We start from the raw sequence: 17,407 nt of genomic DNA on the forward strand, positions 1-17,407 counted from the left end.
TGAGGAGAACTCCTCTGCATTGGCAGCTTTTGGTGAAACTAATACTTCTTGGAACTACCCCAGGAATGCCTCTGTGCGTTCCAGGGATGCTGCTAAAACCAGTCCTAGGACTTCAGAGCCCTCAGGAGTGTTTTCTGCTTTCAGTGACCTCTGTGTATCCACAGTTTCCCTTATATCACTGGGAAGAGTGAGGGCAGGCACCAGGAATGGCTGTGGGAGTGTGTAAGGCTTCTGCAGCCTTTAGCTACACTGTTATGTAGTGTACCAAATGCATAGTGTGTGGACTCTGTATTGAAATAATGAGATGGAAATGAGGTGGATAACTTCTACCTGTACTTATTGCATGGTATTCTCCCTTCTCAAGTGCTCAGTAAAAGCTGTAAAACAAAAATGATCTGGTACCTGTACTTTAAAGGGCAAATGGTTGGTTGCACATCGAGGATCCTCTGCCAGTTTAGGTAAACAGGGATTATTCTTTCATTCACACAGGACTGTATGGAAAGGAAGTCCTGCCACAGCAGTGAGTACTTGAAAATCAAATGGAGGTTTTGGTGGGGGTTTTTTTCAGCTGTAATTGCCCACATCTTCCAATCTGAGAAATATATACATGGAAATTGGGATTTAATTGCTATTGAACTTAATTACTTGAAAATGATGGTCAAGCACCACAAGAAGCGTTCATGAGCTGCATAAAGTATCTTAAATGAATTTGTCAGTCATCTGGGTGCTGAAATTTGAAATACTGGCTTAGGTTTTGTTTTTTTCAAAGCAAAGGTAACGTTCCAACTGATTTCCAAAGACAATCTGATAGCAAGTGCTTTGATTTTCTTTTTTTTTTATCCTCCCTTTCTCCCCCACTTCTTTTTTGTTTCCTTTGACTGGACTGCTTGGAGAGAAGAGAAAGGAAGGGCACTGGTGCAGCTTTTGGCTGGAAGATCTGAGCAGGATGAAAAGCAGTGGTGGGAGTATCTTTACAAGTAGTTGCAAAAGGAAAGTCTTTACTATGAGATTGGGGTGGTTTTTACAGCTTAAGATGTACTGAATGTTATATTTTTGGCTGTGAAATGTTGGTGAAGAATAAAATTATAGGATAACATTGTGAATCAAAAATTAAGATAAGAATACAAGTGTATCAGGTTTTTTAAGTGAAGAAAATACTGAAATTACTGAACACTCTGATGTAAATGGAACAAGAAGGTAATAGCCCTGACAGAAGGCAATTTTTTCGGTATTGAATCCTCAGCAAAGCACACCTCCTTTTATTTCTCACAATTATTTCAGAATTCTTAAGGTCATTTGCGTTGTCTTTAATGTGAAGATAATGAGAACTTCAAATACAATAATGGAGTTTTCTATTTTCCTGTGTGTTTTGTTCTGCAGGTTAAAGTGGGGAGGGAAAAACCAAACCCAGAAGCATCATTGACTGGATAGATTTTTCAACATGAATCGTGCTTTTAGCAGAAAGAAAGGTAAGTAATTTAGCTTATATTCCCTGGAGACATAAATGCCCTGTAAAAATTCTTTAGAATATTAAGAATTATACAAGGAAGCACTTAATAATTGCACTGAATTAACTAGGTAGGAACAAGCAGCCTTCCATAAGATATACAGAGCAAAGGATTCTTGATTGGCAGTTACAGAACTTTCTGAACTCTAAAGCTTATGTTGAATTTCAGTTTGGGGTTTTTTTTGTTGCAAGATGTCTGTACACACACACACACATGTAAATATATTTATAGAATACATTCACTTTTTTCTTTTTTTGCCTGCATACACCAAAGGACGTGCTGGAGGGTTTTAGAACTTCCAAAGTGTTAGTGACTCCTGTATTATATATATTCACTGGATTCTTATTCTTGGAGAAGCTATTTTAGAAAACTGTGTTTAATATACCTGAAATATCTCATGCAGCAGGATGTTTCTTACATTAAGAAGCTATTCTGCATTTGTGGCAATCTGAAATGGTATGATTTCCAAAAGAATATGGAGCCAGTAAATATTCAGAGTTTTATATATGTTGCTCCTCTGGCTTGCTTATTCTCTTTTCGTGGTCTATTTATGATTAAACTTAAGTCTTTAGATGGAGCATCAGAGATGCAGCTGTTTTTACTGACAGCTTTACTGCTATTTTTCTCATTTGTTCGTAAGGTAGAAAATACTCAGCATTCATCTCTTTATTTTTTTTTATATTTTCTTCTAAAGATCACTGAGTGTGATACACACTGAGCTGAAGCCCCTGTGTTAATAACTAGGTGTAACCTCAGTGGGACTAAGTGTAAATATTTTTGCTTATGTAAAAAGAATTTCTGCTTTGGCATGGATGTCAAAGCTGGAAATCAAAGGAATCTGCCCTCCCTTAGAACAACGTGCAATGGCAGCACCCCTGCCCGTGTAGTACATTTATTTTTTAAAGCCAGATAAATCAAGGCAAGGGAAGCCCAGAATGCCAGCAGGTGTTGGAAAAGGAAGATACACTTATTCCCAAAGGATACAGAACAGGATGAAAGATCATTTAATACCCCAGCAACACAAAGAAATAAGTTAAATCCACAGCCTGTGCTCTTCTCTGTTGTATTTCCTTGTGTTGGTGTTTGTAGCACCTCTGCCAAGGGAGCTGTAGCTCCCAGCTGCCAAGCTTCTTCCAGATCATCTGAGAGACCATTGCCAATATTTCTTTTTAATTCCTGATTGATTTATCTGGGAAAGAAACTTGAGGTGTGTAGATTGTTTTGTCTAGGAGACCCTATAACTTTTTTACCTTTTTTTTTTTTTTCTAATTCCCTCTGATAACGTTTGAAACTCAGCCTTCCATGTTTCACAAACAGACCAGTTGTGTTTTATGGTATACTTCTTCAGTGTTTTCACTTGCACTCAGAGCACTAAAATGCTCTTTCACTACTTCTTATTGCCCTTTGCAGTGTCTGCATCGTGCCTTTATGGTCAAATTGTGAAGCTGTATCCTCAGGTTTCTGGGATCGTTTGAAGGCTCTGGATTCATTCCTTTGTTTTCATTTCTTCGTGACAAAATTCTTACTGACCTTACCTAAATTTTTGGAATTTCATTGTATTCAAGGGCATTTGCATTGTTGTTCAGTCAATTTGGTGTGCTTTATCCCGATTAAAAAAAACCAAACCATCATATAAAAGCTGCCAGGCACAATGAAATGCAATTATTGTGGATTCTTGATAATGATTCAGACCCTGAACAGCCAGAAGAATTGAATACTGTCATCTGCTTATTTTACTCATAGGGATGCACATGACATTTCCATTCCCATATCCTAAGGAAAATCCAAATTTCAGTTAAGCAATTGTCAAGAATAAGTGAAAACTACATATTTTTCATGCAAATTGAAGTTCAGAAGAGCTTGGCTCTATCAATGTTCATGTCTAATAACTGCCTTTAAGAACAGGTTCAAACAGGTGCTGAACTTCCTTTATTGTATTTGATTTTTCTTCCAGACCTCAAGAGATACAACAATTTCCATATCTGTGCTTAGTGGAGTTTATTGTGGGTTTATTCTGCCCACAAGAGCGTGGATGGTTTGAGGGGTTGCCTATGGGAATGCTCTGATTTCTCAAGCAGTTCTGTCTAAATCCAAACCACTCTCTGGGTTGCTGTGCTGGGAGGGTTTTTGCAAAGTACAAATTTCACACCACCCTGTTACCTTGGAGCTACAAAAGCAATGGTTTCAAATATACAGGATTGTGAGGGGCATTTAAGTAGAGGTAGAGGTGGTACTTTCATAACAGACACGTCTAAATTGTGCAGATTTATAGAATAAATGTCCCCTAATGTTCATTTTCATGGTCAGTCTACATGAGTTTTTTAATGTGATCCATATAGAGGAGATAGTTCCTAGTTCCACAGCTCTTTTTGCACGGGACAAGCTGGTGGCTGAAGTGACTTGGACTGTGCTGTACCTGCTGATGAGTTCTTGTGCCACCAAGAACAAAACTTTCCTCTTAAATGTTCAGTAAATTATATAATTGACAAACACTGGTAAACAGAGAAAGAAGAGAAGCACTAAAATCAAGGTTTCTTTCTTTTTCTTTCTTTCCTTTTTTTTTTAAATTATTTTTATTTTTTTTAATTTTTAATTGTGCTTTCACAAAAGAATTGCAATGAAATGTGAGTTGCTAGGAGTGGAAGGGAGCTCTTTTTAAAATTAACCTTGATTCTTTAACTATTTTTAGTTTCCTGATAGCCATTTTAGTTGAAGGCTTAATTGATATGCTTAAATCTCAAATTGAATAGAATCAAGCTGTCTGTCTTTCATCCTAAAAACAGCAATGAAAAATGTAAAGTTTAAACCAATTCAGCTTGTTTCAGGAAGTACTTAAACAAGTAATCATAAATATATGGAATCTTTTAGCAGTCCATGTTATGATATCTGTTCTCTTCTGTTACCCATGAGCTTGTATCACAGGGAAACAAACTTTATGAACTTATACTAACAAAAAAGATGATTTCAGGTTTAAAGCTGACATCAGCACCTGCTGAAGTTGCACGTTTCAATATGAAAAAAACTTAGTTCAAAGCAACATAGCCCCTCTGTTGACTTCAATACAGGCTGAAAAATACCTGTTATGAAGAAAATTGTCCATTGCAGATTTATTATATGACTGTACAAATTGTACAAAACCAAACATTGTTTCTCATTCATTGAGCAATGAGTGCGGTAAACTCCATTGAAAAAATAGATTATCTTTTTTTTTTAAGGATCTCTTTCCTTCTCCCACAAAACCAAATTGATGAACAACCTTAGGTATGTTCTTGTTGCTTTCCTGTTATGACAGAGGTTGTGAAAACATTTCTCTACCTACCACAGCATCAGGAGCTTGCTTTTGTACATGAGCCAGATTTGGGTCACGAGGTTTGAAGAGTCCTCTTTATTTTTCATTTAATTTTTCCCTTAAGGTCAGGTGTGGCAGCATTCTCACTTTGAAATGCTGTGGTGGAAAAAGTCTGTAGTGCAGATGGAGATCAGTTCAAAATATGTTTACATCTTGAGAAATTCAGTCTCTCTTTTAAGTAGCTTAGGGATATTATTGTAATTATTAATGTAATTCTCCTGTAAGAGGTGTTTGTAGATGCTATATTGTGACATAATTTTTTTCTTATTCTTAGTGTGTTTGTATCTAAACTGAATAACTTGTTTGTCCTTAATTTATATGTGATTGTGTGATGTGATTTATTTGCATAAACAAAACAGAGAACATTGACTATGGGGGTTTTGTTTTGCTTATGTTTTTTAATGAATGGAAGTGCCTCTCACGGATGCATTTGGCACATTTTAATGATTCTGATCCTTCCATTCAAAGCCATTAGTTTAAGGACTGGTGCATACGGGTAAACAAAAGTTAACTAGTATTTGTTGGCTTCTACCTCATCAGAAATGTGAAAGAAAACTACTGTTCCTTCTAGACAAAGGCATATCTAAATAGGAAATTACTATCATCCAAACCTGCTGTGAGCCAAAGATGGAAATTCTTTGAGTGACTCAAAATAGTGCCAAAATATAGGTATATATGTCTACTTTGGGCTAAATTTAGTACTGAATTACAATGTGTGAAGTCAGTGAGGTGGTGGAGGATGTAGCAGTTAAATTTAGTTTTTTTTCATCATTGCACGTCGATGGTCCTCCTTCACCCCATAATGAGTGTCAGCCTTAGTTTGCTTATTGCATGAAGTTCAATGTTGGTAGGAATCTAAATTTTCTGGGTTTAGTTTTCCATATGATAGCAGTTCATAAGGTTGGTAATTGGTGCCAATTACCAGCCCACGAGATGTAGATGGTCTTTATAGTGCTAAATAGAATATACTGAAGTAATGGCCTGTTTTAAATCATGGGTTTCAGCAATAACATTTCTGTGCAATGGCTTTTTATGAGTCTCATTTATGGAAGTGTAGACAGATGCATTTAATGGGCAGGGACTGACATATAAAAGCACTGCAATCAAAGGTTATAGGATGCTCTTTTATTTGAATGGCCTGGCTATAATATGATCTTTGTTTTTATTATAAACATATGCTGCATTCCAGAGATGACAAATGTTTTATTTTTTCTCTGAATGAGCAGACAACAGGTGAAGGCCCAAAAGAGTGATGGGGATAAGTGCAGTCCTAAAGTAAATTATTTCATCCTGTCAGAAAGTATATTTCACATCAGGGATTTAAGCAAACAGGCTATTGTGTGCTGGGCTTCCACATTATGAATAGTGATAAAAATCGTTGAGCAGGTGCTCACACAATGCTAAAGGCATGTAGGTAGTCACAATTTTCCAGATTGTGGTCTTCAGACGTTCCTCTGATTGCACTTCATCCTTTCATAGGGGAACTCATTGCCTTCCAGGAGAAAAAAGAAAAGAAAAGGAAAAAAAGAAAATAAAAGAAACCAGAAAAAACAAACCAAAACCCCAAAAACAAACAAACAAACAACAACAACAACAAAACAAAACAAAAAAAAACAACCCACACAACAAAAAAACCACAACCAAAAAAACCAAAACCAAGACTAGGTCTAAATCTCCTTCTCTGCCCCCACCTCAAAAAAGCTGCTGCTTGATGTTTGTAGGATTATTTTTTTTAATACGAATTTTTTGGAGATCAAAGTCTGGTGGAAAAAGAAGGTGCTTTTTTGTCTCACTTGTCCCAAAAACCTTCTTACTTTTGTGATATCTCCACAAAGAGGTCTTGTGTGTTCCAAATACTGCTCTTAGGGTTTGTAAATACAGGGTCATGTGGAAGACCAGTATTCAGAAACCAAGTCCCTTTTTTGGATTGATTTCTGAAGATGTTTTTTTTAGGTATCATCTATACTGTTATATTGTTCTCCTTAGGCTATGGGGCACCCTTTCAAGTGTGCCAGCAAGGACACTTGCAGGGTTACCATCCTAGTTTGGCAAGGACCAAATGGTATTCTGGTGGTGGGAAAAGGAAGTAGTTAGTCCTGCAGCGTGTGTTTGCAAACATTTTTGTGCAACTGTACATATATTTATGGTGGTATGTTTACATTCTGAAAGCAGAAGAGACAGCTCTAATTGCTTAGGAAATAAATGATTACAGTATGTCTTCAGAGGAGGCATACAAATGAGGAGTGTGCTTTAGAAACATTTTCCAAAGGATTCCTGTTGGCTTTCTGCAGCTAAGCCTGATTTTCCTTTCCTTTCCTTTCCTTTCCTTTCCTTTCCTTTCCTTTCCTTTCCTTTCCTTTCCTTTCCTTTCCTTTCCTTTCCTTTCCTTTCCTTTTCTTTCCTTTCCTTTTTCCTTTCCCTTTCCTTTCCTTTCCTTTCCTTTCCTTTCCTTTCCTTTCCTTTCCTTTCCTTTCCTTTCCTTTCCTTTCCTTTCCTTTCCTTTCCTTTCCTTTCCTTTCCTTTCCTTTCCTTTCCTTTCCTTTCCCTTTCCCTTTCCCTTTCCCTTTCCCTTTCCCTTTCCTTTCCTTTCCTTTCCTTTCCCTTTCCCTTTCCCTTTCCCTTTCCCTTTCCCTTTCCCTTTCCCTTTCCCTTTCCCTTTCCCTACCTTCCCAAACCTTCCCTTCCCTTTCCCATGAATAATAATAATAATAACAATTTCCTGTTGCCTACTTTATCTGTGTTATCTTCAAAAAAGTATTGCAGAAGTAATCTTATCTATTGCCTGCTTTAAAGAATATTCTCGGCAGGTTAATAGTGATATTTACAACAGGAACTATTTGTTACTTCTGCAAAATCTAAGGAGCTCCTTTCCAGGTTTCATAGGGCTTTGTCTTATTAAGGTGTTGGAAAATTGCAAAGAACATCCAAAATAGGACACTTAGGAAAATACTGTTGTGTGAAATGTAACCTTTTGGGTGTACCTTAGTCACAGAAGCAAGAGGAAGCTACAGATGTGCATACTGTAGTTGTTCTGACTGGTAGCTCTTTTCTTTTCTTTCCACTTTGCACTTTAAAAAAGCTCCAGTTAATCTCCTCTGTTACACTATTTCAATATTCTGCAATTAAAAAATTAAAATTATATCTTAACTGTACCAAGATGATCATTTATGTTGTTTTCCTCTATTTTGCTGCACCTATGTAATGTTCTTACTGTAACAGTAAGTTCTTCAAAAACTTGCCTTTTAAATATTTTTTACAAGTTTAATTGATACTCCTCCAAATTTATTTATTGGAATAATTCACTGAACTCTTGACTACAAAAGTGAAAGATGGAGTTGGAGGTTTGATCTCTACATACTTCTTAGTAAAACTTGTGAAAATGCAATCACTTAAATTATGTTATGCCAGTAATCTCTTTTTCAACTTCAACCAGAAGCTTTTATCAAAGACACAATGTAGCTCTTCTTGTGGCAAGAAGACCTAAGAGGTTACAAGCTAAATAGCTCGGATTTATTTTTCTTGTTTTCCCCTTTGATTTAGGAAGCTGAACTTGTTAAAAACTCTTAACATCAACAAATGAGAAGCGTGAAAGCAAAGATTTGCTAATCATGCACTAACATATTATTTTCATCCTATTTTCCTTTCTTGTCAAAACCTACATACTAGCATCCACATCTTAAAAATACACAGCATAAAATGTGTAGGTTATGCAGCAAATGTTAGTGTTGGAGGAAATGCAAATACAAGGCTTGTTTTCATTTTGCAACTGTGCCAACCCAGCTTTCTATGGTACCGTTCTGCAATTGTAGCAATCAGCTTTTTAAAACCCTTCATCAGGTCCTAAATACTATTAGAGAAGGACACAGAAAGGCAAAACATTCTGCAAAGATCACTCTGCTCTAGGGAGATACAGCTCATGGCTTGGCAAAGAATAAATCCATCTCCAAAGAACATTTTATGTCTGGGGAAAAAAAAAAAAAAAGGCAGAAAAGAAAAAGAAATAACAAAAGTAACTATTTTTGAACTATGTATATTAACGGATATTTTCTCTATATGTGCCTAGGAAAGAATCTGTCATAATTTCAATTGCTTAATCATAGTAACCTGGTAATAACTTTAATAAATTACTGCTATTAGACACCTAGACTTTATTCAGTCATTCCTCTAGGAGGTGGCTGGAACAAATGCTACAGATGAACTAGGCAATAATTCAGGTATATTTATATTTGTTAATAGTATTGAGGTATTACATTCTGATGAAAACCCAGGTTTCAAGCATTAAGTCTCACAGCTCAGCCTATCAGTTCATCTTTAGCCTGCAGTAATCAGGACAGATTCTACCTTGTTGTCTGACCAGCTTTAAGTGAGGCTTGTGGGAACCCACCTGTTTCTGCTGCAGTGCACAGTAAAGGAAATGATTTAGAAGGGTGACAGTTCTTTTATGTCCCATTGTGAAGGTTTTCTTTACGGAAAAAGAAATAATCTAGGAAAAATTAAAGATATAGGTACATATATACACACACTGAAGCAAAAAAGCTGTTTGTTCCCCGGGGCAGTAATACCCAGATACACTGATCTCGTGGGATGAGCTCTTCTTCAGGAGAGCGTTGTTAGACTGATTTGTCACATAAGATCTTTTTTCCATAGCAAGTTTTGTAAAACAGGAAGAAAAGACACTTTCATGATGTTAGCAAGAAAAACATTCATTGATATCAAAGAGATTTTGGTTCTGTAAAGAATAAAGGCTTTAGTTTCTACCTTCTAGATACCACTGTATTTTCACCATGGCACTGAAAAAAAGGACACATCAGTGTCCTTTCTCTGTTCATCATGTTAAGTGAGTGGCCACTAGGTCTCATATGCTTTGATAAATGCTTTAGAAACGTTAATTAATTAATGTTAATTAATTAATAATGAGAGGGGGCTTTAGGGAGGCAGTTAACTAAAACTGCAGTGTGAACATTCCACTCTATAATCTCTCTGGGCAGTCACAGGCAGAGAAATTAATCTCAAAGGGAGAACAATTTCTTGGCACTGTTATCTCTCTCCTTTTTGGTAGATAAATGGTCAGCTGGGCTGTTATCTAACCTAATGTTATCCTCCTCTGAGTGCAGCACAGTTGGGCTGGATACTTTATGAAGTCCCCAAGCCTGGTGACTTCAGCGTGTGATTTGTCAGTGTGTGATTTGTCAGCACGTTCCTCTTCCCCAGCTCTCCAGAGGCTTCTGGAATTGCTCACACCTGGGGCTCCCTGCTTGTGTGATGACCAAGAATTTGATATGAAATGCAGATTTAGAGTGGAAAGGGGCTGCTGTGATTCAAGGGGGGTTAGAAAGGAGTGAAGTCTCAATTCTGAGCAGCACCAATCCTCTGACCGTGGCAGTGTCCCTCCTGCTGCCTCCAGCCTTGCAATCCAATCTGTCAAAGCCAGGGTTAATTTGATGGAGTTTTCCCACTGCCCTGAGCAGACTGGTGTGTGCTGGCAGGGGCAAAACCTGAGAAGTTCTCACCCAAGTCAAATTCTCTTAAAAACTCGGTGGGCTGCTGTGCTGCTGCTCCAGGGGCTCTCTCAAAGCCTGTTAGCACACCATGCATGTGAAGAGGTGGTGTGTGCAGACTACAGCCAGGATTACTAATTTTGCTTAAGCAGGGCTGTGGCTTATCCTGTGCCCTTGAAATCTGAATAATGACCCTTTTCTACATCTCCTGTGCCACGCAGCACCCGGATTCTTTGGCAAAACCACCGCATGTTTAGGCTTTTACTTCTTAGAATTTCTGATACCTCATTCAAGCTAAGCTCCATGTAGGTTTTAATGGACTCTGGATGGCTCAAACTTATAATTCTCAAAAAAACCCTGGGTGCTTGTTTAAACTTTAATGTGAATGCAAAGGCAACCTAGGTTAAGAGCTTCAGACAAAATCTAAAATAACTGGTTTTCACCCAGTGTGATAGCATGAACCTCTTTTCACTTTCTGCTACTGCTACCATTAGATGCATGTGGTTGTCAAGCTTGGTTTTATCTAAGTTTTTGGCCCTTTCTTTAGGACTTATTATTTTATTTAGTGTTAAGTGCCTAGAACTCCTGCTGCTCTGTAACTAATAAAACAATAATATGAACTGTGCTTTTCATTGTAAGGTTTCATATTTTGTTTGTTGCTTCAGAATGAATAATTAAACATTAAGCTGTGAAAACCCTTTAAAAATTAAATTAAAAAATGAGGAGCCATAAAAACCACAAGCCACATCTACATCAGGTATTTAAACAAGTATCTGTTTTATAGGTTTTCTTTTTTCATGTTTTTCTGGTTTATTAGAAGCAAAATGTCTGGTATTTCTCAACTGCTGTGAAATCAAACTAATTTTAAGCAGTATTTCAAACAGTTGCTGAGGGTGGTGCAAGTCCAAAACCAGAACTTACAATTCAGAAGGAAACGCTGGTAATGACCTTCCTTGTAATAGCCTGATTTTTTGCATGTCTTTGCTACCCCTGTGAATTTTGCCTTATATTGATTTTGTTTAGTGCTAAGAGTTCTATCAGAAGTGCCACCACTGCAATAATTACTTGCCTCTAGGAAATGGGCTTCTAGTGGAAAACTCTGTGTCTCAATGTCTGCAGATCTACATCTGGATGTTGGAAATGCTGGTTGCTGGCTCACTGTTTTAGTCAGCAGCACGAGACATCATAAAATCCAGGCATCTTTTTGCTGCCCTGCTGAGTTACTGATTTCCTTTGGAGCTGAGGGTGCTCATCCGTATTTCCTAACCTTCCTCCTAATTAGGGTTGCCAAGAACTGTGGCAACACTTGCCTGGCAGTGTTATTCCCAGCTGGAATCCCTCTAACATTACAGTTGGAGTTTGATGGGCAACTTGACGATTTCACAGAAACGTTTAAAGTCAGGCTTTGTACCTATTAAGAGCACTGGAAAGATCACCAGGTGCTTAAGACCAGCATTTCACACTTGGTTCCCAAACTAATAATTTTTTTTTCAGATTTGAACTTGCCCTGCTTGGGGATGGGAAGAAGGAAACATTTGCAAGGAATAGTTAGTGTCACTGGTACCTGTCGAATCAATTGTCTGCTTATAAAATTGCTTTAGAAGCTACAGCCCCTTCACTTGTTTGTGTCAGTACTAGGCATGAAATAAATGGAGCAGCTTTTGATATCATGTTCAAATAGAGATCAGGTTTCAGGTCTTAAAATACTCTGGGAAATGAGTTCTTGGTTCTGGTATTCCAATCACAGGCCACAAATGAAAGGAAGAGCCACTTCAGTGCATAACTGTACTCCTGGGTGCTGCTGAGTGGACAAATCATTCTTCCTTAATTAAGAAGTGATAATATCACTCTTCAGTAATGGAGCTGAACCTTACTGTCATCTAGAATGAAATTTGCTTAAAGACAAGACATCTCCCCCAGTTTTGCTGTTCTGACCCTGTCAGAGTGGTGACTGTGGTGAAAATCTTGTTTTAACAGTTTTCTTCCTTCTGTATATGCTAAAATATTTTGTTGTTGCTTTAGTGTCAATAAGTGTCACGGCTTTTGTTCTTCAATGGTTTGAAGTGAAAAAGGATTTTATTGTTCTTATGTATAAGTAACAAAAAAGTTAGTAATTGCTCAAACTGCAATTCCCAATAAAGGCAAAGGGAATCGTTTGTGAATATCCAAGGGTAGAACTTTGCTTTAGGCTATTACTCTATTACTTAATTCAATAAAGTTCCAGATTTGTGACTTTTAATTCATGCTAATTTAAAACAGGATACTCTCAAATTAGAAAATACTACTAAATATTCAGTGTGTTCTATATAAAATACTACTTGGTGTTACAGAATCTCTCATGTGGGCGGTAATGCAATTTAGTATTTTGGAACATATTTTATTTTTTCTTAAACACTCTCAAATGAGAGAACTTTAAAAAAAACTTTTCTAGACTTGTAATAAAAAGAAGCTTTTTCTAGCATTTGGAATTCCACCTTAAGTTATGTAGAACATTCAGAAAGGGCATTCAGATAAGGAGGGAAGAGTATTTGATGAATAATTACAGAATTTCATGTCACCATATGAAACATCCAGTGGGAAAAGTAAGAGAATAGCACAGTCTTGTGGTGTGAAAATTAAAGAAAAGTAAGCAAATTTATTTAAGGTATGTAAGAAAAGATTAAAGAAAATCTGAACTTGTGAATCAGTGAATCTGATGTGCTGTCTCTTTCTTGTAAGGGCTTTTTCCTGTCAGTTATAGCTTTGATAATTTTTCTTGTGTCTTGATAATTCACCCGAAAAAGCACATAATTCCTAAAAAAAAAAAAGTCTTTAGAAGCACACCATAGAGTCAGTGCTTTAACCAACAGCAGGATGCAGAAAATACTGATCTGAAGCAGGAACAGCAAACAAACTTTGGCCAATAAATACATTTGGGGGGAAGAGCTGGAATTCTTATGTTAAATTAAGTCGCTTAAAATGGAGAATGTGCCCAAGAGAAATAACTAAGTTCTTTCATCTAATGTTTGGGAAGGTGTGAGATATCTCCCTCCAGCCCCAATAACTACTGCATACATACTTTTCAGAGTAAAAGAAGGGTGGTTGTTATTTTTCAGATGGATACTATTATAGTTAAATTAACAATTGAATAACCTATTCAGTGCCTCTTTTATTTTGCTTTTCTGTAGACAAGACATGGATGCACACTCCTGAAGCCTTATCAAAGCATTATATTCCCTATAATGCAAAGGTAAGAAAATATAAAATTATATTCTCCTCATGCTTTCAGAAGGCAGTACATTCTATCTTGTTTTTAATTTGAAAACTGCACAGACACGATTTTGCCAAATGACATAATGAAGAAAAACTTAGTAAATGTCTGGTTTGCAGGTCTCCTATTTTTAATGACCAATTGATCTCTGTTCTGAATGTGATGGCTTTCTGGAGAGCAAATCAGTCTTCCTCTTCTGCTTGATGCTGTTTCCTTTCAATGGATGCTAAATGGATGGAAATTTTGAGTGCAAAGGAATTTAACATCAGGCTGCACGCTTACAGTACTTTAAAAATTAAAATTAATGGCAGAAACTTCTTTTGAACAATAGCAAAGGCAATGAATAACGATCCTACCTGCTGGATATATGGAAATGTCAAATACTCGGGAAATGTGGTGGAATAATAATGGCATTTTTGCATAGTAAAACCAGAAGTCTTACTCATGTTTTCTTATCTCAATTACAACATAATTCTGCAATAGTGCTTCAATTTCTCTAATGACATCCGTTGACAGGAAATGCATCTTAGCTAAATAACAGCTTAGGAAATAGTTTGCTAAAAGGAGGAGGGAACATGCAGTAATCAGCATAACTCAGAGTAAACTGAATAACCAGCTATGACTTGCTGAACCTGAGAGGATAATTCAATAAGATTCCATGGTGGTCTGTTCTGGATAAGGTCCTTCTGTGATCAGTGTTTCTTAATATAAAAACACTAATTAAAATAATCTTAGTAAGATTTTTATATTTTTTTTAATGTTAAAAATGTTATTTCTTAATATGTACTTTAAAATATTATTTAAGAGGCCAGGAATCAGGTTCCTATATGAGTATTCCCTGCTATTGTGTTTGCAATTTTCTTTTACTTAGTGTTGCCACAAAGCGAGCAGGAGTTTGGAGTGGAAATTTGAGTCTCGTTCAGCTCCTTGCCAGGGTTTGAACTTGTTTTTGTTCTGTGTGTCCTCAAACTGAGTTTTTGACCAAAGAGTATATTACCATTTAACTGTGTAGCCTTGCCAGACACCTTGGCTTTATATTACATTTTTAGAGGGAGGATTACTTGCTGCGGTGACTGTGCCATCTGTTTTAACAGCAAGCTGAAGCTATGGGTTGGTTTTTTTAATGCACTGAACAATGTCTGCTCATTTGTGGTCTTTAGGAGAAGAAAAGAAACCTCCTTCATATTTCACATCTCACTGTCTTGGTGAAGAACATATCTTGTGAGTAGGTGCAGGATGAAAGGGTGATAAGATGGTGGTAACTGTTGAAGCAACAGCATTAGCAACTTCTGGAGCAGAAGAAAGGGATAGAGAATTCCTGTCTAGAGGAAGTCTGTTCTCAGCCTGGTTAGAAGACTCCTGGTCCAGAAAAGGCTAATATGTGCCTAAGTGTCCTCTCCAGTTGTGCTCCTGTTTATTGTGGGTTCTGACCTTACAGGGCCTCCTTGAGCTCTCGGGTCTGTCAGAATAGTTGCAGGAGTCTGCAGTGCACTATAACATGTTGGGTTTGGTTTGGCTGGTTGGGGGTTGGTTTGTTTGTTTTTTAAGAAAGTTACCCTTTTTTTTGTTGTTGTTGTTGTTGGATCACAGTAAAAAATGATTATTTAGAACTATCAGTTATTTGATTCAAAGCAAGCGAAAAATTGCTCCACTCTGTAACTGGGATTGTGAGGTACCCATACCCTTTTTTTTTATGGACACCTGGAATAAATTTGCACAGCTTTTATGAGGTTAGCTGGCATATGCAGACATTATTAAATCTAGATGATATTTCCACCTCAATCCTCAAGCACACTTCTCATTAAGTTTTGCAATATTTTTCATTTTAAGAGGAAAACACGTATCTGTTAGTACCTTATTTGGGTTTTTTTAACTGAAATATCCAATTGATTTCATAACTTGTAACTACATTGCAAAATAATGATTGAAGACTCAGAAAGCACTCATAAAGCAAGTATTGAACAAATCTCATTGATTTTTTTTTCTAAATATTCATATCGTTCCACTTCCAGTTCCATGACATTCTACTCGTGTATCTTCTCTATTTGTTGCGAGGAAAAGGCAACACTTTATCTGATTTATTTCAAAAGGTAATTGTGTGAGTGAAGAATGACATGTTCAGAAAATCAAATCAATTTGATGGAAAGCAATACCAGAGATGTTCTTTGTCCATGGGCAAGTGAGCTGTGTTCTGCTACAGAGTTTTCTGAATGCAGATTGCTGTGGGTGGAAAAGTGTTTTCTTCACAAGACACAAAAATCGTTTCTCTGACACTAATCTCCAGAGATGATCAGACAAAGGAGAGCTTAATGGGAAAGTGAGATTTTGTTGATACCTAAGACATCTTTGGGAATTGAAGAAAGCTTGTTGATAAAATGCAGTTCGTAAGTTGACTGTTGTTAAAAAAAATCCTAACAAAGTTAACTGGAAATTAAAAGAACCCTGCAATACAGACAACTGGCCTTTTTTCCTGCCAGTTGGAGAGGACTTTTTAATAGAGAATTAGTAATGTCTTGTTATCTCTTAGAACATACACCCTCAGGATGATTTATGTTGATAATCCTCTTTGTGAGAAAACACGAGCGGAGTTGTTCCTTATGGCAGTAAAATCCGGGAGCCATGAGCCCCATAAGGAAACTCTTAAATATAAAAGCATCTTAATTCTCTCTCTCCTTTCCAATGCTCCTCATGGTGCTTGTTATTTTGAAATTTCCTGGCTTTGGCACTGTTTGGTGTATGGGGTAAGATGATGAGGGTTTGGGTGTCTTTGCTGTTTGTTTGGTTTTCTTTGATTTTTTTGTTTGGGATTTTTTGTGATTTCTTGTTTGGTTGGTTTCTGTTTGGTTGGGTTTTGTTTGGGTTTTTTTTTGTTTTGTTGTTGTTGGTTTGGTTTTGCCATTGTTTTGGATTTGGTGTTTTTCGGTGTTTTGTTGGTTTTGGGATTTTTTTTCCCCAAATCTTGCTGATGTCCCTAGTCTTAGTCCTGTGGTAGTCATTGATAATGACTCCACATGTTTCAGTACGCTCTGGGTATGAAATCTTGTCTTGCTGAAACCAGAATTTCGACATCTGTTTCTGATCCTGTATTTTTATAACTATGTCACTCCAAATGAAAGCATATTGGTCACACTTTCTTTTCTTCCCAAAAAGATAGTTTAGAATCTTCATAGTATCAAAACTGGACTCATTCTGATGTAGTGGCATGGCAGTTTTAATGTTCCCAGAGAAGAGACATAAATAAATGCTAAAGCAACCCTAGGCTTTTCTGTGTTAACTTTTTCTGTAATGTTCCTTAATTAAGAATAGATATTTGTGTTATTTTCCATACTGCAGGGAAAAAAGTTCTCTTTTGCTTTTAAGTTAGTTCTCTTGACTTGAGGCCTACTTCCTTTCTGCTTTTTTATCACTGAAGAATGGCAGATAATGCTTTTCTGGACAAGATTCATAGGTCAAATGATGTAACCACTGTAGCAGAGCTCTAGGTGCAGTTATGTCTTTTGAATATCTGCATATCCCTGTCATTAGTGTACAGTATTGTCAAAACCATGTTTTCTCGACATAAACTGCACCTCCTCTAAAAAATTTCGTTGCTGCTGTAGCAATTCTCTTTCTCTATCCAGTCAGCTTATTACAGAATGATCACGATTTTATGTCAGTAAAAATAATTAATGAAAAAATGTCAAAGAGAAAATTGTATGTGGCTTTTCCAAGATGCAAGGTACACAATTAATAATTACACCTGAAGTTCTGTGATGGGGTTAGATATAGCAGGATATTTTAAATAATACATGAAAATGCTGAA

General features: G+C 36.8%; 1 protein-coding gene across 5 annotated transcripts in view; it reads left to right on the forward strand.

Moving 5' to 3' along the window:
* The first annotated feature begins 1,380 nt into the window (after positions 1 to 1,380).
* GULP1 (GULP PTB domain containing engulfment adaptor 1) overlaps positions 1,381 to 17,407 on the forward strand; it is a 78,423-nt gene continuing 62,396 nt past the window's right edge. For all 5 annotated transcript variants that reach the window (XM_018071837.1, XM_018071836.1, XM_018071840.1 and 2 more), the window contains exons 1-2: positions 1,381 to 1,469; positions 13,523 to 13,584. In XM_018071837.1, the coding sequence (XP_017927326.1) occupies positions 1,442 to 1,469; positions 13,523 to 13,584 (90 nt within the window). In that variant the 5' untranslated portion in view covers positions 1,381 to 1,441. The remainder of the gene's footprint in view (positions 1,470 to 13,522; positions 13,585 to 17,407) is intronic.

This window comes from Manacus vitellinus, unplaced genomic scaffold (assembly GCF_001715985.3).
Source record: "Manacus vitellinus isolate BGI_N305 unplaced genomic scaffold, ASM171598v3 scaffold_20_pilon, whole genome shotgun sequence".
In the NCBI taxonomy this organism is placed as follows: Eukaryota; Metazoa; Chordata; class Aves; order Passeriformes; family Pipridae; genus Manacus; species Manacus vitellinus.